Here is a 24,826-nt window from a genome sequence, read left to right on the forward strand (position 1 = left end):
GCGCCTTTTGGTTGAGGGAGGTGATCCTTATCCTCTACTCTGCCCTGGTGAGACCATGTTTGGAGTGCTGCCCAGTGCCTGGACTCCCCAGTTTGAGAAATGCAGGGAATTTGTAGAGGGAGGAAGGCTGCAAAGATGATGATGGGCCTGCAGCATCTCCTGCAGGAGGAAAGGCTGAGAGACTGGAGTTGTTCTGCCTGGAGAAGAATAGGGTGAGAGGAGATCTCATCACTGTTTATAAATACCTAAAGAGCAGGAGTCAAATGGATGGGGCCATGCTCTTTGCAGTGGTGCTCAGAAAGAGGACCAGGGGAAATGGGCAAAAGGTGGATCACACAAAGTTCCGTGTAAGAATGAAGAGGAACTACTTTCCTTTGAGTATGACAGCACTGGAACAGGCTGTCCAGGGAGGTGGTGAAGTCTCCCTTTCTGGAGATATTTGTGACCCATCTGGGCACTTAACTAGGGAACCTGCTATAGCAGTGGGTTAGACTGAGTGATATCCAGAGGGCCCTTCTAACCTCTGTGATTCTGTAAAGCTTTTGATTTGTATCTCAGCAGCTGAGTAAGGGGTGGCTGGCAGGAGCCACAGCCTTTTGTCCCTGTTTGCTCTATACTGAACTTGGGGTTCAGTGACTCCATCAGAATGGTATAAGGTATTTTGAAAGTTTGTTTTAGGAGAGTGTTTTCATGGATGAAAATATTTAAAGATCAAATACAGATTTACATGTGTGTTTGTTTGTTTTTTTTTTAATTGAGTTCAGTTACTTTGGGGCAGGCTACCAATCAGGTTGAAATTTTTTTTTTTTTTTGGCACAACAAATAAATCAAAATAATCTCTAGGAAAATGGGAAATGGTCTGCAAAACTAGCAGTAAAATCTACAGAGAAATTTAATTTGAAATGGCTGCTTAGGAAAACTCAAAACATTGTCAACAGGTGATTTTGGAGTTCTACTGGAAGGCTTGGCATGGAGGTTGCTACTGGGGCTTCACAGTCTTCAAGGCAGAAAAGAAACTTCGTGTTGCGGGCACTGTGTGAGCAGTCTCTGCATTTTACACCTCACTGTTGTTATGCTAGTATTTCAGTGTAAGTCAGTATAAGATCAGCCTGCTTTAACTGTGTCCTGTGGGTTGTGGTAACTTTTTGGCTTCCAAGAGATGGAGTGGTGCTTGCTGTTCACTTTCAGGTGTGACTTTTTAGTCCGTGGTGTGGATTGTGAAAGAAATACTGTTGTGGAATTTGCTATGTAGAGTCACTGAACCATGGAAGTTGGAAGGGACCTCTGGGGATCACGGAGTCCCAGCTCCCCTTGTAAAGCAGGTTCCCTGCAGTGGATTGCATGACATCGTAGTTCACAGAAATGCCTTTTGTTACTGGCAGAGCTGTTGAAGATAAATGCAACAGGTATGAACAGTTGTAGCTCGTACTCCTAGTACTGTGATAGTTCTGTAAGACTATGGCAATGTTTTTTGTTTTTTTCCCTATAACTATCTTAACTTTTTTCACTTTTACCCAAATCTCTGTTTTCCATTATCCTATAGAAATTGATTAGTCTGTGTTTCTGAAGATGAAGAGGAAAGCATCAAAAGTTGGGAAACTGAGGCTTAGTCCTAATGAAGAAACCATGCTTCTGAAAGAAGAATATGAAAGAAGAAGAAAACTGAGGCTGCAGCAAGTATGCCTCTATTTCTGCAAGTTGTCTGTTTTGTAATGGAAAATAAAATTTAAGTTTTATTTCATATAAACTAGAATCTTCACTTTAATAATATTAGGCTTGTATTTAGCTTATTATTTTTCATTGCTGTGTTTATTTACTAGTATGTGCATATTTCTGTTCCGGATACCTTCTCAGTTTGTTACATTCATGTGGGCTTCTGTTCCAGAGCTGTGACTTCCCTGCCAACTGCCCTGAGGTTTTCTGTATGTGTGTGTATGTTTGTTTTTTGGCACTCAGCATGCAGATCTCTTTTCTTCTGATATTTCGCATAGTGGAGCAGAAATAAGCCAGCTGAGGCCAATACAGAGCTTAACAGCTTTCCACTCGACCAACCAAATTGTTATGATGTCACAGCTCTTGATGCTTTAAATGTTGCTCCTTTTAGAATTACCTGCCTGTTGGTTGTCTTATTTTTCTTCCATTTTTGTTATGCTGTGCTGCTGTTAGGGCTCAAGGCTATTTTTCCCTCCATTTTTTTTCTTAAATGTGTCTTTCCTTCTCCAGCCTTCATCTGTGCTGTCCTGTACAAGCTGTTCCAGTCTGTCTTAACTTCAAAAATAGCATGCGCTAACATTCTTTAAGATGTCTTTTTTTCTTGCATGTACTTTTGTTCAGAGAAGAGTTTTACTGACAAAGCAGAGATCAAACTTAGTAAACAAGCTCTAACTGAGCAATACAGTTCCTAGTTTCTTTAGAGTGTGTTGTGTTGTAAGAAGTCTTTAAGTCACTGTGTTGTATTTTTGGCAAGAAGGCTGTTTTCCAAGCATTTTTTGCATTTTGTATGTCAGCTGCATGTTGCTCGTTCACTTTAAGTGAAGCCTTTAATGAAGATTAAATCTAGAATAGATATTTAATGTAAAAGTAGGTAAGTGGAAAGATATAAGAGTAGAGCATGTTACAGAAATACTTGTTAAAAAGCATACTGCACCCTTTTAAGTTACTGACAAAGCATAAATTCTATGTCTACAGGTTAGAGAGCAACAGAAGTATATATCCTTGCAGATAAGGCAGAAAGTAAAGCAGAGGAGGGAAGAAAAGCTACATCAGTTAGAGGAGGCTTTGAGAGCTGAATGGCAGAAGGCACAAGAGGAGAAGATGAAGGCTTTAGAAAAACTGTTTTTGTCAAGCTTAAGGGCTGTTGGTGAGGGTCACCGACAAGCCAAGGAGAATGTAAGTAAACAGCTTAATGTTGTTGTCATAGAAATCCTTGATGTTTTAGAAGCACTGTTTCTTGGTTGGTTTTTGTTTGTTTTAATATTCCTGATCTTGGAGTCCTAATATCTGAGGAGTGAAGCGGCTGTTCTTGAAAGAATGGGATGTTTACTTTTGCAGATATTTTGTGACTTTGTTGGGAAAGGTTTAAAGCAACACTGTTGCTGGTTGGAAATCCTTAGTTCTCTGTTTAGGCATAGAGAACCCATTTAACTATTTTTAGAAGCCTTTTGGAGTCTGTAGGTTTTGTGTCTATTTTTCCCAGTAGATTTGTACATGCTTGCTCTGATTGGAGAATTAAATGTTCAGGTGGTCCAATCTGCTGCAGCTTTTACTGTGCAAACTCCTGTTTTGTTAACATGATAGTGTTTGTTAGTTAACTGTGGTACTTGACTGAACTGCACATGGTGATTCTTATCTCCTCAGATATGCCATTGTGTGTCAAACCTTCTGTCTCTACCATTTGGCAGTTTCCTTTTTATGCTTAAGAAGACAAATTTGTTTTCTTCACTTCTTTACATCTTCAGTCATAATTTTTGTTAAGGGCATCAGAGGCTTTTCCATACACTGCAGACTGTCTCTTCAACTCTGCAGCTGTAAACTATCTTTGTTTCAAAATTGTATCTGTGTAGTCTCAGTTTGAGGGACTGCTGAGGTTGCTGGGTGAAAATCCATACATTCCGTAGACTTGCACTGATACATAATTGTTTTAATTAATGTCCAAGAGATAGTAGATAGTAGGGTTCTTTATCTTTGCAGATTGATCAGCGTTTACCAAGATGTGCAGGAATATTTGTATTACTGTTGTTATAAGGAGAGGAAGGGAGGTGCTAAGATTTCCACATCAGTATTTGATTATATTGGCTGAGGCAAGTTTTCTGCTGTTAGCAGTAGATAAGAAGAGAATAAAGAAGATGGCAGAGAAGGAAAAGTGATTATTTAAAGAATTTTTACACTAATGTGGTAGAAAAGAATTGCAGGCTTCCAATTCCTATTAGCAGTGTTGAATTTTGAACTTGATACTGATAGTATGAGAAGCAAATAAAATCCTGTATTAAATGCTTGCCATATCCTTATTGTTAAGGAACCTGATTTAGAAGCCCTGTCAAAGCAAGCAGAGGAAAGGAAGCAAAGAGCAGAGAAGAGACATAAGAGAGCCCTGAAAGAGCAAAAGTTGCAAAAAGAGAAATTACTTCGTGAACAAGCTCGGTATGCAGCAGTTATTTAGTTTCATTAAGCACAGAGTGTACTTCAATGGTGTTAAACGGTGAAAGGAAAAATTCCTAATGTTTGAAGCTGTTTAGTTTTGAAATATTATGGGTTAATGTATTCAAGCTTGTGGACAGACTTAAGGAGTTTTGGTAACACCTGTAGTTTTACACCCAAGATGGAAAGGTGAAGTATGCAGGCAGACCTGACCCACTCCGAGTGGCCAGGGAACCTTTCACCTCACTGTGTTCAGTCCAGGTTGTTGGGGGCAGCTATTCAGGGACATGTGACAATGTGTTCTCACGCCGATCACTATGGAAGGTTACTCACCTGAAAAAAGAGCCTATTGCATTTGACACTGTCCAGACTTGAGCTGGCATGAGAAATGAACTGTGTACTCTTAGGAATACTTGATCTTGAGTAGAGCTGACGTAAATACTTAGCTTTGTACACAGCTGAGCAATTAAAATATGTGGCAGCGATGTGGAGCTTTCTGAATACTAAGTGAAAAGTGAGATTTAGCTTTGATCTCAAGAAACATGTATGTTATTAATGTTTGCATGACTTCAGGAGGTTAGTTTTTCGGTGCTGGTTTCGGTTCTGTTGACTCTTCGTGTACTTGCTCATTCTCAGCCGTTGAATGGAGTCATTCAGTAGATTTTTGGGTTTGCTTATTATTTTGCATGGTGCTGTCATTGCTTCTTGAATCATTTTCTTTCTCTCTTCCTTTATCTGCAAGACGAATAGACGCACGTAAGCACGCTCTGGATGTGGAAAGAGAGAGAGCAGCCCGAGTTGCAAGCCTACCACCTCCTCTGCCACATCCTCTTGAGGTGTGTATCTGTGATGAGACAGCGCGTGATTTCAGGACACCATATCAGTACAGTGCTTCAGTGGTCTGACTGCTCACAGTGGGATATCTGAAATTGCTATCTTCATACTGTAAGAAGAGTGGTTTGGTCATAATTGAGGAAGTTAATGAATTATGTATTAGCATACTTCCCATCTTTGATACTTCTTTTGTTTTCTTATCCCTTGTTTGTGTGGATTTTATTTTTCATAGTCAGGAGATGTTTTTGTAGTCCGTGTGTGCTTTGAACCTCATTTTGAAATTTTCACTTCAAAGATGTAGTGCTGTTAAACTCTGTGGTGGTCTCCCAGTATGCACATACTGCCTCAGTTGTCTGCATAATAGTACAGTGTCATAGGCTCATGGGATGGTTTGGGTTGGAAGGGGACCTTAAGGATTGCGTGGGCAGGGTTGCCACTGGCTAGATCAGGCTGCTGAGCATTGTATTTTGCTTTTTTCTGCCTTATTAGCTGCGTTTTTTTGTGGTTTTTTTTCCTCCTGTTTCTTGCAGAGAATACAAAATGTATGGTAAGCTGTTGAATTTTGATATAATATCTCGGGGCTAAAAGCTATGGTTTTAATTCCATGCTGTACCTTTTTAGGGGAATGACTTTGCATCTCCTTCATGCTTCTTTTGACTTCAGATCTATTCTGAATATGTGTAGAAGTCGCAGTAGAACTGTGGATCTGAACTACAGAAAGAAGGCTATGTGTTTTTTTTTTTTTTTATTGTAGTTAACTTCTGAAGAAAATTTACTAACAGAACTCTTCTAATACAGAGTTTGTTGCTTAATGTTGTGATCTTTCAGACCATCAGATTCAGTAATATTCAGACTGCAGGCAAGAAAATAGAGGACTCAGGTATTTACTAATGACAGATTAATCTGGTCTTGCTCTGAGACCCTGTAATGAGAGTTTTTTCACAGCTCCACGCAACACATGAGGTATAGGTTCATGCCTTGAAAAATAGGGCAATTGATGCATCTGAAGAAACTGACTAAGGTCTGACCCTCACTGTTTTCAGAATGATTAAAGGAAGGGATACTTACATACCCTTATTTGTATCCTTTACTGCATATTTCTGTGCATGTCTTATTTGCTACCTGATGTTTTCTTTCTGTGGAAGTTGACTATGTGAGGATTAAAGCAAGTGTTGTAAAGGAGTGATAGAAGGCCTTTGAGGTTAGTTCTTGTGAAGTTACCTAGTTTCTTTCCCACTGAGAACATTTTCTGAGCCAAATAAGAGGATACTGGCATGTTCGATGTTCAAACTTTCAGATAGGAGTTGACGTGTGGTTGTATACCTAAAACTTACTGAAAAAAAAACCCAACTTAGTACTGTACTTATAAACACTTTTCAGTGAGGTTATGGAGCATGCTCTTCTCCCTGGTCATCTGATAAACTGAATATAATGGACTGTGAGTTCTGTATACAAAGTCTGTGCTTGAGAAATGGTATTTTACCATTAGGTGTAGTTATATTGTGTAGTTATATTGGTTTGAGGTTGCTCTGTGTGCAGGTGGACATGGCAGCTGTTGTGTGGGATCTGTGAGAGTGCATTAAAACCCAAGCACTTCTGAATTAAGGTAACGCTATTGAAAGAGGGAGGTAGAGCTCCCTGATGAGTGCCAGTTTTTGTGGAGGGGTTTGCTATGTGCTGTTACATGCTCTCAGTTATTAAGCTTTCAAGATATTCCTTTTGCTGATATAAAATATTTTTTTTAATTATTAAATGTATGCAAAGATTGAAATGACAGTGTTTTCAGGAGATAATTTACTGTTTGCTTTTAATTTTTGGCTTTCTTTTGGTACTATTTAAGTGTGGAGTTCATTTTTCTTTTGGTTGCTTTGCCAGAGGAGACTGTTCTCTATGGCTTATTTGTGTTTTTTCTGTCTAGAATGTGGAAATGAAAAAAATTCCTGCAATGAAGGCCCATGGTGCCGGCAAATTTTCCGTTACACGTTACCACATTTCAGAACCTTACGTGGACAGAGAAATGAATGGAGAACAGGTGATTAACTTCCAGGTGTTTGTGATATACAGTTCCATGTTTCTTTGTGTTGCATTCCATGTCTGGATACCACATGTTAGCAATCAGATTTCTTAGAACTTGCTTAAAAGTAGGAACTTGTCTGAGGCAGTCATTATATGACTCAGTAATCAGAATCTTAGGTGGTGAAGGTGATCACCTATCTGTGAAGGTGGTTGTGTGCTCAGTTACTATCAGGATCACACTCTAGTCTTTCTCACATGAGCAGGCCTCTGTCTGGGAGGTGAGTTCACAAGGTTGGCTTGCTAGGGCAGCCCAGTTTTCCATTTTAGGCCTGTGCTAAATTAATCATTGTCCTTGCTGTTTTTTTCCCTTATCTTCTTCTAGCAGTGTACTTGCAGTCTTTACTTCACATTCATGTGCCACTCTCCGTGCAGTCAACAGTTTAAATTTGCAGAAGTTTAATTTGGGAAAGAGTCCCAAGTAGAGTTTTGCCAGATGAAAAGATTTACTCACGTTTAAAGTACAGCCTGAGCTCACAAAGTTAGATCAGAAGAAGAGGAGGAGCTTGAGAAGTAAAAGATGGAGTAAGAACTCTTAGAGGTGATGAACTAATGTTTGGCTTATCTGTCACGTGAGACCACAGTCTAGGTTCCAGTTTGGTGTCATTCTTATTTAGATGGAGTTCTCTTGATACTCACAAATTTATGAGTATTCTCTCCAGTGGCATTGTTCTTGTTTTAAGAATTTTAAGCTTTTCTTGACCTTTAAAGGACTGATGTAAACAATAAGAGCAGGTGCTTTAGTCTGAGCTTTTGGAAAACTCCAAAATATTTATCCTTATCGCTTTATTTGAAGTTATTAATTTTCATGTGTTAGTAAGTTTGTACTTAAAGCTTGCAGATTTATTTTTGTTTTGCAAATGAGAATGGAAACACTTCTGATCTTTTCTTATTTAGAACCTTTAAACATACAGGTGGCGAATCTGTAATGTTGATGGTGTTACTCATTTTTTATGTTGTATTGTAGGAAAAGTAATCACTCTGTAATAAAAAATGGACAAATGATTCTCTCTGGTGGAGTTTGAGACTGGAATACTTTGATACCTAACACTTGTAAAATGTGTAAATTTCCTTTTTTTTTTCCTTAAGTGTATAAATATTTGGTGCTGCTTGCAACTGAGTGCTGTAAAGTCAGTGAAGGCCATTCATATGGTAGGGTAGTCTTATTTTGTAAATCCCAGGTGGTTTTGCTACAGTGACTTGCTTATTAAGTGCACTTTAAATGACCAGAAGAACTCAGTGGACTAAACCAGTAATTGTCTGCCAGTCAGATGCTCGGGTAGCGGCCGAAGAGGAGGTGAAGCGTTTGGAGAAGCTACATGGAGAGGTGGAGAGGGAGAGAAGAGAGCAGCTGGAAAAGGCACATCTCAGGGGAAGTCATGCCTTGAAGAAGGTCCATTTGGCTCAGGTGGGCAAAGCAGACATTTGATTTCATACACCAGTACCTGTTTTTTATGCCCAAGCGACCAGTGTTAAGTAAGTTAGTATTTGCCAAAGAGGTTGCAGTTTCAACAGGAAGTTGTTTGGACTAAATAGGGTTTTCAGAATGTTTTCAAGGAATGATCAAACTCAGCTTGTTTATTTGGCTCTCTGAAAATCTGTAGGGCAGTCTTTGACCAAGATAAATTGGAAATATATCTGGATGCAGAATAGACACTAGAGTAGTCATCTTTTCTTGTGCAGTGCCATAGCTTTTCAAGAAAATTACATTTCAAGATAATTACATTAATTAACATTACAGTGCCTTTATTTGAAGGAAGTATTTTTGTTGAGGTCAGAGGACTCTTCTATGTCAGTTCAGTGGGATATAGAAATGGAATTATTGGATTTTAAATACATGATTTCATTGAAAAAGAACACTTCAAATGAAAAAACAAACAAACCTTGACCAAGTTGCAGGCTCTGTACTTCAGGACTTTTTCTATCCATAACTTTTGGTATAAAGGTGTTTTGGAGCTGAAATGCTTCATGAGTTAACCACCTGAGGTATTTATGTAATTAATCAGAGCACTGGAATAACAGTGGTTTGTCTTCATTTCATCAGCTGTTCCTACTGCCATTGTTGAAAAGCTTGTTTACATTCTAGCTATGTGAGATGGAGGAGAAAACGTTCAATGATTTTAAATTATGTCCAGAATGATGGGTATCATTTTTCAAAGCACCTCTGAGAATGTCAGCCACCCTAAATCTCACTAATGTCCTTTTGAGAAAATTGGAATCTATAGACTCATTATCAGTCCTTCTCCCTCCCTTACATTTTACAGTTCATTTTACATTTTAAATTAGTATGTAAAGTATTCATTTGGGGGTTGGTGCTTCTCTCAGACTTTCCTCACCTTTGTATCCTGTTCAGGCAAGAGGTGTAGGGACCTTTTGCTACCTAATAGAGCAAGAAGTGCTGATAACATGAAAGTGCTCTCCCTCAACTCCAAGGCTGCTGAGTAACGCTGTCTGCAGCACCAGCCACTGCTGGGGGAACAGTTTGAAGCAGTACACTGCTTCTGCAGTGAAAAGGCATACACATACATATAAATATACAACTCCTGCAAAGCCTGCTTGTAAATTCTTGTGCTGGTTCTCTTTTTGTTGTTGTTGATGTGAGCAGGTACAAATGTTAATAGTCTGTTCTCAAATTCACACTTTGATTCAGATTGGGTCTTTGCAGTTATCTTGTTATTAATCTGATGCTGGCATAAAACCTCTTTCATTAAATGTGTACATAGGAGAGGAAAAACTGTTAAATATGGTATTATATGAATGGTTCAGTATGTGGACATAACAATTTTGTTATCAAATTGTACCCAAAGCTTGTGCTGAAAAAAGCCTTTAAGCTTCATCACAACCTTCTGTTTTGTTGTTTGGGTTTTTTGGTTTTTTTAAATACAATTGGCCCTACAAGAGTAATGTTACTAAATTGGGGATCTGAAAGTTAAATTACTAATGTTCATTAAGTTAGGGGGGAAAAAAAACACCAACAAATTAAAAATCTTTTCTTTCTTAAACACATTTAACGTGACATTGTGCAGCAAGAGTATTAGCTCACACATAACAGTTACTGAAGTACAGACCAAAAAGTAGCTTTTCACTGGAAGTACTCATTTACTTTGTACAACTGAAGTGTTAATTCTGCCTACAAGCCAGCCTACAGTGTACTTACTATCCCATACTTTGTTTTATGGTTGTAAACACTCTTGTGCTTAAAGGTCAGATACAGTCTTCTGAGGAAGCACCTGCATCCTAGAATAAAACTACTTGAATTCTAAGCACCTTAAATTAACTTCATGGTAAACGGAAGTATTTCATCAATCTTGACACACTGTTGTCTGAAAGTTAATGCTTAGTGCTTATCACCCCTTTACTTAAAGGACAGAGAAAGGCTACTGAAAGAGCTTGAGCAAATGCAGAGTATGGATCGAATGCGCAGAAGACAGATGGTAGTGCAGATGCCACCTCAGCTTTTTGTACCTGGATACAAACGCATGGAAATGAAAGAAGACTGGCAGAGAGAACTGGAATTTGCCTTTGAAGATATGTACAGTGAAGACAGAAGTGAGTAATCTGTGGGAGGAAGCTGACTGTGTCTGGTAGATGAGAGGGTGCTGTAGTCGTGTGTTCCCACATTCAGCAAGTAGTGAGGCTGCACATTTTTCCTGGTGGTTATGCACACAGTACAGGTTGCTTCATCCTGTTCTCTGCTCTGTCTGAACAGGATGGGGGCCTGTGGGAAATACACCTGTACAGTGTTGATCCCTGCAGCAGTTAGTTTCAGACACTGTCAGCTCAGTAGCTGGTCTCTGCATCCCAGACCTACCCAGTTGCTGGCATCTGAACATAGAAGATCCTGAGGCTCACGGCCCTGCTCCAGCTGCTTGTGCTTAGACATCCTTAATTACAGATATGCATACATACCCCGTATAGGACACTTGCCTTCAGCATTCTATGGATGCTCCAGTAATTCAGGTTAGATATTCATTCTGTCCTGCAGTTTATCACAGACCCTAAAGCCTTCCATTTACTCTGCAGTGTCCATATTTGCACTGCTGTGCTCAGTGTGTGCTGTGGATCTCTTAGTAAGGTGGCTTTAAACATCTGCTTAGCTGCTGCTGCTGGTTCCTTAGTCTCCCCATTTGCTGGCTCTTGGACATGTGAACTGCTGCTCCATTCCATCTCTTGATGCGCAGGCCTCACTTGTATGCAAGCATGTACACATTCTGGTTATCAGCAGTAACTGACCTTGGATCATCTTGTCTCTAGTTGTCTGTCTGTCAGTGGTTTGCAGGACAGTTTGACCCTGTACAGGGACAATTGAGGCAGGGGACCCACAGGCCCACACCCCGGGGAAGGGGAAGAGGGAAAAGGGAGATGGGCCTAGGAACAAAACAGCGGCAACGATCTGAGGAGGAAAGCTAATTTACTAAATAAGATATCAGAAAGCAAAATAATATAATACAATATAATTGGAATTGAGGCAAATGAATCAAATAAAATGAGCAAGAGAGAGAGCGTCCGATAAACCGAAGACCTTACGCTAATGCTGAAGGCTGCAACAAACACCCACTGCTGAGCTCCATCCCAAAGGGAAGAGAGAGTCCCGAGACTGCTGACAGTTTTTATCTTTCCCTCTGAGCAGAAACATGTAAAAATACAAAGCATCACACAGTCCTCTGGGAAATGTAGTTCTTCCTCTCCTGAGACAGGTACACCCAGAACTATCGATGATCCACGGAGCTGGAGCATTAACTCTTCAACTCCTAATACACCACATGATGTTATGATGTCAAATATCAATAATATAACAAAAATCATAAATCCATGACACTGTCAAAGCCATTAATGTACTTATACTGGCAAGTTCTGATTGAGCCTGCAACCCGACCATGTCCTGTAGCTGGCTGGGATCTCCTGATCCTTCCAGTGGCCAACATGCAGACCCTCTGGTATCCAGCCTGGTCTTATGGTTGCTTTGATACTTGGCTTCTGAGACCATTGTTATTCTTGAGGGGCGACCTGGCTTGCTATTTGCTGATCTTTGAATACTAATGCATATGTGCTTGTTCTGGTCTCTGCTCCAGTTGCTGGCTGTTACACACCCATATGCATGCATAAAATGTAGAGAGTTCTTCACTCACAAAAAAAGGAGTTCAGCAAGAAGACAGGTCAGACCCCGTGTACTGACTGGCCTTTTTTTAATTTACATATGCTTGCTTCTCTCTTTCTACCCCAGACTTGTTTCTTCCCAGTCTTAACTTGATCCTTCCCTTTCCTCACCTTTAATTCTTTCCCAGCATGTCCACATCTTGTACAAACCCAGGGTGCTTTTCCCATTTATCCCACTCCCTTCTTAGCCAATTGCCCCCTCACTCTGTACCATGTTGCTTGGAAAGCCTCTTGCATGGACTCATCTTCCAGGATTTTGCATCTGTCCTGTGGGATCCATGGCTGTCCTGTGAGCAGCCAGGTCAGGGTGCTCATTTTCTCTGAAGAGGTTACTGTGATCCTCTTCTTTCTGGTGCACTGCCTTTTGCATGGAATGACCTAGCATCTTTTATGGGAAAACACAGTTCTGAATTAAATAGATGGCTAATGATCTAAATGGCTTCAATTTTGAAAGTCTGATCTTTTTGGGGGAAAAAAATAGTTGAATTAAAACTGTTGTGTAACAAACTTGATATTGGAAATTCTTAGGAATGTGTGTAACTCATGGAGTTTGCACTTTATTCTAATCGCTCATTTTTTTGTGTATTTGTGTTCCTTTAATTAGAAATGAAAGGAGACTTGATTTTGCAATTTGAGCCACAGCCTTTGCCATCCCCTTGTGACAGATCTCAAGATAATGATCTTGACCTCTCTTTGGAGCAAGAATCTGTTCGTGAAAGTCAACAAGAATCAGGACAGATGGTGGAAGTGGTCCCTGATGAGTCAGAAAGTAACACTTTTAAACTCAGCCTTCTTTGTTTTGTAGCAGAAGAAAAGAGATTGTATCTTAGTACTAACAAAAATGTCAGAAGTATAAAAATTTCTTAATGAATATTAAGTGTTTCAAATTAAGTGGTTCATAATGCTCACCACTGATGATGAATATTTTAGCATACAAGTTTAAAGTAGGAATTACTTCTTCTAATACACTCAGCTCATTTGAATACTGAGAATAATTATAATAGCTGTAAGAACAATAATGATAGCTAAATTATTTCCTGTATAACTATTGCAAATGATGATGGTAGCACAGGTATATGAAATTAAATGTTTCTTGTGTTTTTGAAGTATTAGCCAAGTGAAGTTTGCTTTAACTTGACTTCATTTGAAAGTCTACTTATTGTACATCCATCATGCTCAACTCTGTGATCGGGTTGTTTCATTTTGTGCATAGGCCACATGAGTGGTGTGTGTGCATGGCATGAACAGAAGAACATAATGTGAACAAGAGACATCTTATTGAACATTGCTGCATGACAAGCACATCCCTTTGTTGGCATTATTCATTTCTTGGTCTGTGATGCATTATGTTGCCATTACTACTACAAAGGAGAGGGCAGGAGCACTCATACTGGCAGAGTAGTGGTTCTGGTTTCTGCAGCAGCATAGTCTGATTAATCTGGTTCTGAAATGCGACAAGCTGAGCTCTCCCGTTACTGCATCCTGAGACGTATCTCTGCTTCTGTCTTGCAAGCAGAAGAAAATACTTGTTAAGCTTTGAAACTTGATAATATATTTAGTTACTCAGCTGTGTAAGCAATTTAAAAAGTTGTGTTTTGTTTTTTGTAACGTGAAGATAATCATTACCTAAATCTCTTAAAGTTGTGTATTATTTATATGTCTTAAAGAGGTAAAAACTCATCAACCTCAGTCAAAACTCGCCTTGAAGAAATTGCTGAACAAGATTAGAAACCAAAAAGAGGAGTGGACATCAAGGAGCGAAAAAGAGTTTCCAAGCAAGATTGCAGCTGGTGAATCAGGCACTACTGCTAGTGAAGAGAGACAGTTGGCTGATTCAGAACTGACTGATGAGCAGCACAAAAATTCTGTATGTGAAACCAGAGGTGTGTAATATACACTTGGTTTTGTAGGAGCAAGTCCATAGTGTGGACTGTAATGAAGTTTTATAATTTGAATGAATTTTTCCCTGGTGCTGTTTTATCGTGCTGCCAGAAAGTAAATACAGTTCTCTCATCTCTGCCTTTTGTGTTTCCCATAAAGATCTTTCAATGGAAAGATGTTCAAAGTATCTTCATACTATAAATCTTACCCAAATTTTTGTCAGACTTCATGCTGCTGTTTTAAAAGGCGTTTAGCTATGGGAGCAGAATCTGTGGGATAAAATTAGGTGTTGAAGTTCTTTACCTGAATTTGGCTTTTCCAGTTTAACATGAGATTCACAGCTAGAAACTCACCCTCAGTAAGTTTGCAGATGACACCAAGTTGGGAGGATGTGTCAAACTGCCTGAGGGTAGGGAGGCACTTCAGAGGGATCTGGATAGGCTGAACAGCTGGGCTGAGCTCAATGGGATGAGGTTCAATAAGACCAAGTGCCAGGTCCTGCACTTTGGCCACAATAACCCCATGCAATGCTATAGGCTTGGGGCAGAATGGCTTGAAGAATGTAGAGAGGAAAAGGACCTGGGGGTGTTGGTTGATGCTCGGCTCAACATGAGCCGGCAGTGTGCCCAGGTGGCCAAGAAGGCCAACGGCATCCTGGCCTGTATTAGAAATAGTGTAGCCAGCAGGAGCAGGGAGGTGATCATCCCCCTGTACTCAGCTCTGGTGCGGCCGCACCTCGAGTACTGTGTTCAGTTTTGGGCCCCTCACTACAAGAAGGACATTGAGGCCCTGGAGCGTGTTCAGAGAAGGGCAACAAAACTGGTGAGGGGTCTGGAGCACAAGTCTTATGAGGAGCGGCTGAGGGAGCTGGGATTTAGTCTGGAGAAGAGGAGGCTCAGAGGAGACCTTATTGCACTCTACCACTTCCTGAAGGGGGGTTGTGGTGAGGAGGGGTGAGCCTCTTCTCCCTGATAAATAATGACAGGACGAGAGGGAATGGCCACAAGTTGCGCCGGGGAAGGTTTAGATTAGACCTGAGGAAACATTTTTTCTCTGAAAGAGTGGTCAGGCACTGGAATGGCCTGCCTAGGGAGGTGGTTGAGGCACCATCCTTAGCGCTGTTCAAGAAGCGTTTAGATGAGGTGCTAAGGGATTTGATTTAGTAGTTCAGTGGGTAGGGATGGTGATAGGAGGATGGTTGGACTAGATGATCTTGTAGGTCCTTTCCAACCTAATGAACCTATGAACCGATGAAATGCTTAAGTCAGGCATGAGCTGATGTGTCTGTAGTGAGGCATTCTTCCTGGACTTGAGACACCATTCCCAAAGGTCTCTGTAAAACTGGATTTTACAGCGGTCAAATGTCTCATTTTGTTTGGGAGCCCTATTGGTTTGAAGTTTTTTCTCTTTCCAGACCTGGGTTACTCTTTTGGTTATGTAAGTGCTGAAGTTGATGAAGATCTGATTTTTGTGCTTTTACCAGACTTTTTGTGCTGCTTTTACATTCTCCATTTTTCTTAGAGGCTAAGGCATATTTGTTTTATACCTTAAGATGCTTTTGCCATTGGACTACCAAGTGATTTGGAAAAAAAAAGCAGTCTTCAGTCCAGCAAGAGCTGAGGCATTTCTTTATATTCAAGAATGGCACATGATAAAGGGCCGTTAATGACTTTAATAATACAAAACCTGAGTTTTCCAGCTCATGGAGATGAGCTGAGTGGAATAGAGATGGTGATCTTGTCAAGGCCACTTGTGCATTTTTTCTTCTGAGAGGCTGGGAAACTAAAGCAAGATGTAAGCAAGATATGAAGCTCTTTCTGAGTGCATTTATAGTTAAATAATATGTATTTTAGAGTCTGTGGAAATGTTGGAACATAAAGTTGCACCTGAAAATTCAGTTCTAATCCATCCTCAAGAGCAAGCTACTAAAATCAGAATGGAAAATGAGAGACAGCAGTGGGTAAGTGCATGTGTATGTACCTTTTTGTCTCAGTTGTGATGTAAAATGAAGTGATTTACAGAAGGTAATAAAAGTGATAAAAGGCTTCAGGTTATAAAGCTGCAACAGACACTTTCAGAATGCTGTTAACATTTTAAGTGAACTTTTACTGCAGTATTATCTATATTTGGCCTTTGGGTAGTAACTTTTTTTTATAACAATTAGTAACTCTAGCTGGAATGTAGAATAGCATGGAGAAAATTCTGTAAAATTTAACAGCTACTGTAGGCAAAGGATTCCATCCTATGATTGGATAGAATTCTAGTTGTCAGTGCCCTTATGGCTTAAGGAAAAGGTCATCACCAGTACATAACTGAAATTTTACTAACCCTGTGTAATGACACCTGAAAGTCTCTAGGATTGAACAGAGTGACAGGAAAATCTTACAGACCTTGATTTTTTTTGGTCTCCCAGTTTACAAAATCAAATGCAGAAAGTCTTGTTACGTAGAGAAGACTTACTGTATTTGCAAAACAACTTTGTTAATTGTATGTATATTGTGTATCTGTATTATATATATTTGTTTTGATCATATCCTAGATATTTAGAGACCTGCTGGCTCTTACGTGGTGGTTTATCAATTAAAAAAAAGAAAAAGAAGTTGAATTTCAGGTCTTCTTCAACCTTAAGCTGTAGATTTCATGTACAGAAATTCAGGAGATAAATTTCACAGAACATCATTCTAGTGAGGAGAGGAGAAAATACTTTGTGGAAGTGTGATTACCTTCTTTAATGTCTGTTTTCTCCTACTTAGCACATGTGCAAATGTATATATTTCTATGAACTGTTCCCAGCTTTTCCTTGGGTTCACTTCGTCTGTACTTAAAAATTTTTCTTCACTTCCATCATGAGAGTATATGTGCTGTTGCTTTGTGTGGCTCTAAGTGATTCATAGATGAAGGATACTTGTAAAGAGAATAAAAATAAACAAAACACTTGAGAGATTTATGGAGTGCTCTTGAAGTGGCGGTACATTAGCCATTTCAGAAGTTTAGTAAGATTTGAATTAGCATTTAAATGCATTGAACTTTTGATGAAAATCTCTGTAAAATGCAAAATAGACTTCTGAGTTCAGTCCAAAAGAAGGACTTACTTTGCAGTCTCTGGAAAATTATGATGCATCTTGAATGATTAGATTTTGATTCTTACCCATTCTGTTAATGCAGTGGCAGATAATTGTGCAATAGTAAATGGATACAGGGACCGTTGGAAATTTCTAGTCAATCACTACTAAAATTATTCTTGAAAGCTTCAGAACTACTTCTAGTGGCCACTTACAATTTGAAAAAGCCTTTCATAAGTGATAAAACTTTTGCTACAAGTTAGAAATTGGAACGGAGTTTTGCGTATGGATGTATGGGTCTTTTTCCTCAAGTTCTAGATATGTTTTTCCAATAGCTTGAGCAAATAGAGCAACAGAAACGGGAACAGCTGGCCTTGCTGAAACAAATCGAAGAAGAGAGGACCCATCTGGAGATCCAAATGCAAACCTATTTGGAAGAGGCTAAGAACAAAAAGGAGGAGGAAGAGAGAAGTCAGCCAGTACAAAGCTGCAGTGTTCCTTCTGCAGATGAACAGAAGAAAGCAGAACTCGGGGTGAAGAATTGTGGAAAGGAGCGTTTGGGGGTGAGGGGCAGTATATTTCAGATATTTTTATTTGATACAAATCAAAAGCTCCAATTGCCAGTTTTAAATTCCATCAATCAAGACCTTGTTTTTATTTCTCAGACCACAAATCAGAAGCTCTTGAACATAAAATCTCTTAACTTCTTTTTGTCTAATGTAGAAGCTTTTTATATCCCATTATACCTATCACAGAAGACTTTCAATATTGGATTATCTACAAAGGCCTTGGGTCAGCTAGTCTGTATAAAATGCTTGTTAGTAAAACCTAATTAGAGTTGTATAATGAGGGTGCATGTACAAGTATCATTTTTCAAGGAAAAGTAATCTTAGACAAAACTTTTTTTCCCTTTGTCTGACCCCTAAATGAAGGGGAATTCATTGAGGATAGTGAGGAGAAAGGGGTGGGTTATTTTTTATTTTGAACCATTTCCACAGTGTGCAGTCTTAAAAAAAAATCTCTTTGCCTTGTAAAGGCAGCTGTGCTGGATCATTGCTCACTTAATTTGCTGCTGGGTATATTTAGCTCTTTGAGCTAAGCTCCTGCATGCACCATTGACTTTATGGTGAATGCTAGACCTGCCAAGAGGGACTGAAGCTGTAGTCCACGTGTTCCAGAAACTGCTTTAGCTTCATTGCCTGAGGCCAAAATCTAACAGACTTCCAAGTGGTGGTACAGAGTGTTTTCTGCATTCTTGAGAGAATGAACACACAGCTTGAGACTGTTGCTTTAAGAGTTTCTATGAGTTGTTTATTTTTTACTTAAAATCACCTAATTTCAATTAGTCTGGAAGTACTGCTGTGCCAGAAATGACAAGTCCTGGGGAAGACAGCCACTTACAGATGATCCGTCATTATCAGCAGCGTCTTCTACAACAAAACAGGTAAACTACTTGATTAAAGTTCTGACCCTCCTGTTTCAAACTAATTTGTATTGCTTAGGTTATTGAAAATGATGTTAATCTCTGCACCAGTCTGGAAAGATGCATGTTTTCTTTCTGTTTAGGCTGCACAAACAGACAGTCAGTGAAGCTAGATCGCATCTACATGAGTATCAGAATAAATTGAAGCAAAGGTACTTGACTGATCCTGTAAAAATTTTAAGCTCTGTGGAAACAACTTCAATTAATTTAAAGCTTGACTCTGAGCCACTTCTACAGAGGCAGAGAATGCAATCTGCACAGCACCAATCACCTGGACGAGTTGGTGGAGAAGACAGTATGCTGTCACTACCTCTTCCTTACAATATGTGCAATGTTGCTTTAAATGTGTCTTCAGAAAAACATGGAGAGAAAGCACATAATGTTTGTTCTGGTAAGCACATAGATTCTCTAGAACCATCGCATCTGAAGTTTGGAAAGTTCTACTTGCCACAGAGCTGTTCTTTGCAGGAACAAGTGGGAATGTTAGAAACCTCCAACAGTGAGGTCAGAGAACCATCTCTGTTCCAGTTACCATCAGCATTAGCCACACGAGATGTTTCTGCAACCAGAACACAACTGGAAGCACGTGTACAACAGGTTAGGTTTGCCTTACCTGCAGAAGATTCCTCTGAGCCTTCAGAAACAGAGCACTTTAAGGAATCACCTCTGATGTCTAACCAGCAAATGGAAAGAGAAGCTGATGAGGAGCCCCCACCTATGACACCCCTTATATCAACAACAGAAGGATCTCCTGTAGTGCAGGCAGCCACAGTTGATTCCTTGGCTTGTCAGCAGGGGTCTGCAGAGAGCCCCACCAGGGCAAGCCTTGAACCCAGAAGTCTTTCTGGATCCATGTCTTTATCCCATGAAGGAGGTGTTGAGGAATTCTTAGTATCAAAAAGTGGAGATGTGTCTTTGTTAAATTATTCCAGCATACTGAATTTAAGGGACAGACTGTGGGCCTCATCAGAAAGCATCCAAGCTCAGCAGCAGTATTTGAAAGAATTGCAAGAGCAGCTAGATGCACATAGAAAAGCTCTCATTTCTAGGCAGAAAATACAAGAACAACTACTTATACAGAAACAGGATAAACTGAAGGAACAGATGCAGAAACAGCAAGAGGCTTTGAAAGAATTTCTGAACAAGCAGGTAAGCTTTGTGAATGCTTCACATGGAGTGTCATCTGCTAGGGGATAAAACTCTAGCGTGAATGCTAGGAGTTGGTAAAATGTCTCGTGCAGTGTTGGTAGCTTTCAGTGATTTACCATAAAGGAAATTTTAATTAGGAACACTTTAATTAAATGTAATAGAACTGTTGCTCCTTTAACTTTTTATTTCAGAAAGTTTTATATGTATACATGTTAAAAAATTGTTTTGGAAGTTGCACTCTGGAGTTGTAATTTTGCTCATTCTGGGTAAGGAGGCTTCAGGTTAAAACAGCTCTTGCCACGAGTCTCACTATTGCAGTCTTCATACAGCTAAAATGCCTGAATATAGGAGTGGAAATTTTTAGCAATTGTTATTTTTTAAAATGCTCACTGTTACATAATGCAGCAAATGCCTTGGAAATATAACAAATAATGTTTTGTTTTGTCACATTGGGTTTGTAGAGCTAAATAGGGTATCTATACACCCAAATACTTCTTACAGCTATACAAGGTTTGGAGCTTGCATACTTGAACTTCTTTCTCAAAATGCATAGTTGAATTGTTTGTCAAAGTGCCTAATACTGTAAAATATACACTCAACAGAAGGCTGGCATGATATATGAGTATAAATATGAGCACTGTTGCTGCTATTTGTTTATTTATTCCCTTTAAGGTAAGACATAGCAGCATGAATGGAGTAATGACAGAGCCACAGAAGCCTGACTGGATTAGTAAGAGTGACTTTTTGCAAGACTCAGAAAACTACCAGCAAGAGAACTGTGACATGAGTAGATTTCACAGAGATGAAATGATTTCACAGTACATCAGTCTAGCTGGGCAAATTGGTAAGGCTGTATGGCATGTTCTATTATAGTATTTTATTTTTCTTATTTTGCTTCTGAGATGGAGTTCTTTTCCATTTGCCCAAGCTGATTTGATAAGATATATCGTAACATGCTAGGAGAACCTAAACCATAAAACTTGGTTTTACAGAACAGTCAGAGAAAGTTCTGCATAGGGAACAGAAATGGAGATCTTCCAGACCACCTGTGACAAAAGTGAAGCTGGGGCTTGGTTTGGAGCAGCATGAACTTAGTGTTATTCCTGAAGTAGACACACCGAGGAGTTGCAATGTTTCTTTTGCAGGTAAAATACGAGTATAAATTGTGTATATACATATAGAATATATGAATGCTTCTGTTCTAAGGAGTGTAGGTTGGAGGAAATAAATATTTTCTGAAGCCTTTGAGGTGATTGGTCATGAAATAATAGCTGATACTTTTACTATAAGACATAATTTAAATATTATCCAAGGGAATTATAGTTGAGAAAAGCTTATGTTATCATTGTAAGCCTGGAAGAAATGTAGCAAAAAGAGAAAATCACTGTAATTCCAGAACTGATTGATTTTTATGTTGAGCATGTAAGATTTGCAGGTTCTATGCTGCAAATTTCTTTAATAGCAAAGAGAGAAGATTGAGTGCAGAATTAAGCTGTATGTAGTTACGCATACCCTGAAGGGGGTATGCATTTTAATGTAGCTATTCACACCTTGTTTACTCTGAGGGTTGAATCAGATGTGAATATACCAGTTAATTGCAAAGAGAATAGTCAAGAGTGGCTGATTGAATGGCATTATAAGTTCTTTTTCTTTAAAATCCTTTAAATAAGAAGCTATCACCAAATATCTACAGAAGTATTTTATGTAGTTTTAATGCTGTGCAGTGTTCATAAGAGAATTAAGTGGAACAATTCTAATAACTATAGACCTGGCAGGCTGATATTGATTTTGGGCAAAATAAAGAAACAATAATTAATGATGTTAATTAATGTTAGTCAGCGTTGGTTTATGCAGAGTAATTCTTCTTGGGCCGGTTTGGTGTCTTGGCTAGGTAGCTGTTGTGGTTTAATTCAGCGGGCAGCTCAGCCCATGCAGCCGTTGGCTCATTCCCCACAAGTGGTATGTGGGAGAGAGTTAGAAAAAATGGAAAGCTGAGAATCATGGGATCACCAAGGTTGGAGAAGACCCCCAAGATCATCTAGTCCAACTGCCCGCCTTCCACCCGTATTTCCTTCTAAGCCGTGTTCCTTAGCACAGCATCCAAATGTTTCTTCAATGCAGCTTGTTCTCATCCTAAATCTAAAGCACTGCATCGTACCAGCTGCTGAGAATTGACTATCCCAGCTGAGGCTGGGACAACAACAAATTCCTATTTCTGATGTATTTGATTGAAGAACACTTTCTTAAAACAATTGGTTTAGTAATGCACATTTTCATTAAACAAACCAAAACAAAAGAAAAATACCCACTCAATAAAACAGCAGCAAAGATTAAAAATACCAACCAAAAATGCTTCTGAAACGTTTAGAATAGGTGATGCCTTTGTGTGTGTAAATACTGCCCTAACTGACAGATGAATTATTCCATTGTAATCGTGGTGTGGTCATGTTAGATAGTAACAAGTTGAATAAATTAAAACAAGGGTGTTTTAATTGCATTGAGTAATGGACTATTGGTGAGGAGAAAGAAGTTCTAATCCAGAGCAGAGGAGATATGATATGTCTGAATATACTAACCTGGTATCGTTAACTTATACAGAGCACTGTACAAAATCAGCAGATTATTTCTGTGGAATAGTTTATCCACCGTGAAGTGTTCTTTCGTGAAGTCAGCACACTGTGCATCTATACCAGAACTGTGATGTTTTAAATTCAGGTAAAACGGATTCTGTTGGTGGAGAATCTTCTTCCATTTCAACTGCTGGGGAGTTTGCATATAGGAAATGTTATGGTGATGCTCTTCATAAAGAAGGCAGGTCACCTGGGAGCATAACAAGCTATGAGGAACAAGTCTCTATTGGGATTCCAAGGCAAAGCAAACAGTCTGGATTATTACAAGAGCTGCTGCTGATGTCTACTGAAAATTCATATGATTCAGGTGAGGAAATCCTTTCTTCAAGGAATTACGTGAGTACCATTCTGCACTGCTAATTTTACTGCTATTTATCTGTAGGATGTGACCTGACTTGTCAAGAACATAGAGTGCTATTTAAATACTGTTTAATTTCAGTTGTAAAAAAATGATATTTCAATAAGTGCATCTTAGGATTGAGTTTTGAGGTGACTTTGTGATCCACTACCATTGGAGTAATTCCCTTCACACTGCAGACCTTTGCTAGTCTACAGGTTTTCATCCAAAGCATGCACTGTGAATCTGTAACTTGTGGAGCTGTCCGTAAAGAAACCTCCTTACATCAGCTGATTGTCCTACCATACTAGCAGGCTGCCACGCATGCACAGAGTGAAATGATAGAGTAGAAATTGTGTCTTCCCTCTGAGGGAGAGACCTTCCCAGAGTACTTGTGGGGTGTACAGATGTGTACCTTCTCCAGGTGGGAACCTGTTCTGGGCAGAGCAGTGTTGTGCCTGCATCAGTACTCTGTGATGCCTTCTGAAGACACAAGAGATTAATGCATAAAAAGAACCGTGGAGTGTTAATGTACTGATAGACAGCCACAGAAATATTGCTGTTTGTAAGGAATTGCTTAAAAATACAATTGATACAAAACATGAAAGGTTGCTTGTTACCCTTAGCGTAAAGAAACAACTTAAAAAAATCAGCTAGTAGCTGTGGTAGGGAGAAAAATAGTGCAATAATGTGAGGATTACCTCAATTCTGGTATTTTCTGTTCATCTGTGAAGAGCTTTAATTAGAGACTACACTTTTGAGACTAGATTGTGTCCATGTGCAACAACGTTAACTTTATACCATAAGTTGGAAGCAGTTGTTTTGGTTATCACAAATAAAGCAATTTGAAGACATGTTCAAGCATGTTGTGTTAACTGGCTTATAAAAGGACAAAGGTGAACAAATAAAGCAGGTTAGAAGAGGTTATTTGAGTGCTCAGCCTAACAAGTGGAGTCAGGGTTTTTAAATCCTGCTGTTTTTTCCTGCCTGTAGTAACTGAGCATGTCTCTTTAGTCTTGGATTAAAGCAGACTTGGGGGTTCCAGTACTTTGAGTTCATTGCATTCACAGCTTCTAAGATTTCTTGCAGATTGAGATGCAGTTCATTGTAGTTCCAGTTGTCTGACTTGCTCTAAACTGTTCTGTGAAACAATGACGTGAGCAGTGTGAAGCTGAATACAAGTTGACAGCACTTTGATGTCCAGTGTGGTTCTCAGTATCTATCCCAAATAAATATATTATTAGAGCTGCAAATAAGTTGTTTTCAGCACCTTGGCCTTATATGTACATCTTTATAAGGAATAAAGCTATGTCATATGCATCTCTTAGTTTTACTAGAATTGTTGATGCTGTCCCAAATATTAAGTTAAATTATAATTTAGTTTGTGGTGAGACATCGTTTTGATTCAGTTTAGATTTATTTGGATCAAAGTTGCTTTTAAGTCGGTACACGTAAGCTGATTTTCTGTGTTTCTTCCTTAATTGTCAAAATAGTCTGTTTTAAATATGCATACATTTAAACTTCAGTGATAATTTTTTTGTTTCTTAAGAGCATTTGGAGACATGGCTTGTGTTTTTAGATTCAGTTGTAAAATCATAGAATCACCAAGGTCAGTAAAGACCTCTGAGATCATCCAGTCCATCTGTCCATGTGCCACAATATTTCCCCACTGAACCACGTCCCCCAGCACTGTGTCTGAATGTTCCCTGAACACCTCTGGGGATGGTAACTCCACCATCTCCCTGAGGAGCCCTTTCTAGCGCCTGACCACTCTTTAGGAGAAAAATTTTTTCGTAGGCTTGTGTAAAAAAAATTTGGAAATGTCACATGGAGATGCATAGCTAGTTGATAAAAAAGGAAAGGAGAAGCTTCCTGTGATTGTGTATTTATTAAGACTGTCTTCTTGAACAGTTCAAAGAAAACTGAAACTGTCCCCCTTTATCTTCTTTATAATTTGAAGGATATAAAGTGCTTTGTGACACCTTGTGAAAGTAGCACAGTGTTTTCAGGAAGAAAATCTGCTTGTGTTAAATTTAAGTTTTTAAAAAGGGGAAGCTAAAGTGTGTTTTGAATTGTAACTTTT

General features: G+C 39.2%; 1 protein-coding gene across 1 annotated transcript in view; it reads left to right on the top strand.

The window, feature by feature from the left end:
* Nucleotides 1-1,551: 1,551 nt before the first annotated feature.
* CEP295 (centrosomal protein 295) overlaps nt 1,552-24,826 on the top strand; it is a 38,036-nt gene continuing 14,761 nt past the window's right edge. Inside the window, exons 1-17 of the mRNA XM_065730012.1 lie at nt 1,552-1,677; nt 2,689-2,889; nt 4,016-4,140; nt 4,880-4,973; nt 6,890-7,003; nt 8,312-8,452; nt 10,410-10,593; nt 12,806-12,970; nt 13,415-13,423; nt 13,869-14,084; nt 15,936-16,042; nt 17,480-17,707; nt 18,491-18,588; nt 18,711-19,776; nt 20,449-20,620; nt 20,769-20,921; nt 22,492-22,713. Coding sequence (XP_065586084.1) covers nt 1,570-1,677; nt 2,689-2,889; nt 4,016-4,140; nt 4,880-4,973; nt 6,890-7,003; nt 8,312-8,452; nt 10,410-10,593; nt 12,806-12,970; nt 13,415-13,423; nt 13,869-14,084; nt 15,936-16,042; nt 17,480-17,707; nt 18,491-18,588; nt 18,711-19,776; nt 20,449-20,620; nt 20,769-20,921; nt 22,492-22,713 — 3,403 coding nt within the window. The 5' untranslated portion in view covers nt 1,552-1,569. The remainder of the gene's footprint in view (nt 1,678-2,688; nt 2,890-4,015; nt 4,141-4,879; nt 4,974-6,889; nt 7,004-8,311; nt 8,453-10,409; nt 10,594-12,805; nt 12,971-13,414; nt 13,424-13,868; nt 14,085-15,935; nt 16,043-17,479; nt 17,708-18,490; nt 18,589-18,710; nt 19,777-20,448; nt 20,621-20,768; nt 20,922-22,491; nt 22,714-24,826) is intronic.

Source organism: Cyrtonyx montezumae, unplaced genomic scaffold, assembly GCF_038088225.1.
Source record: "Cyrtonyx montezumae isolate F1298 unplaced genomic scaffold, pur_monq_1.0 scaffold_12, whole genome shotgun sequence".
NCBI lineage: Eukaryota > Metazoa > Chordata > Aves > Galliformes > Odontophoridae > Cyrtonyx > Cyrtonyx montezumae.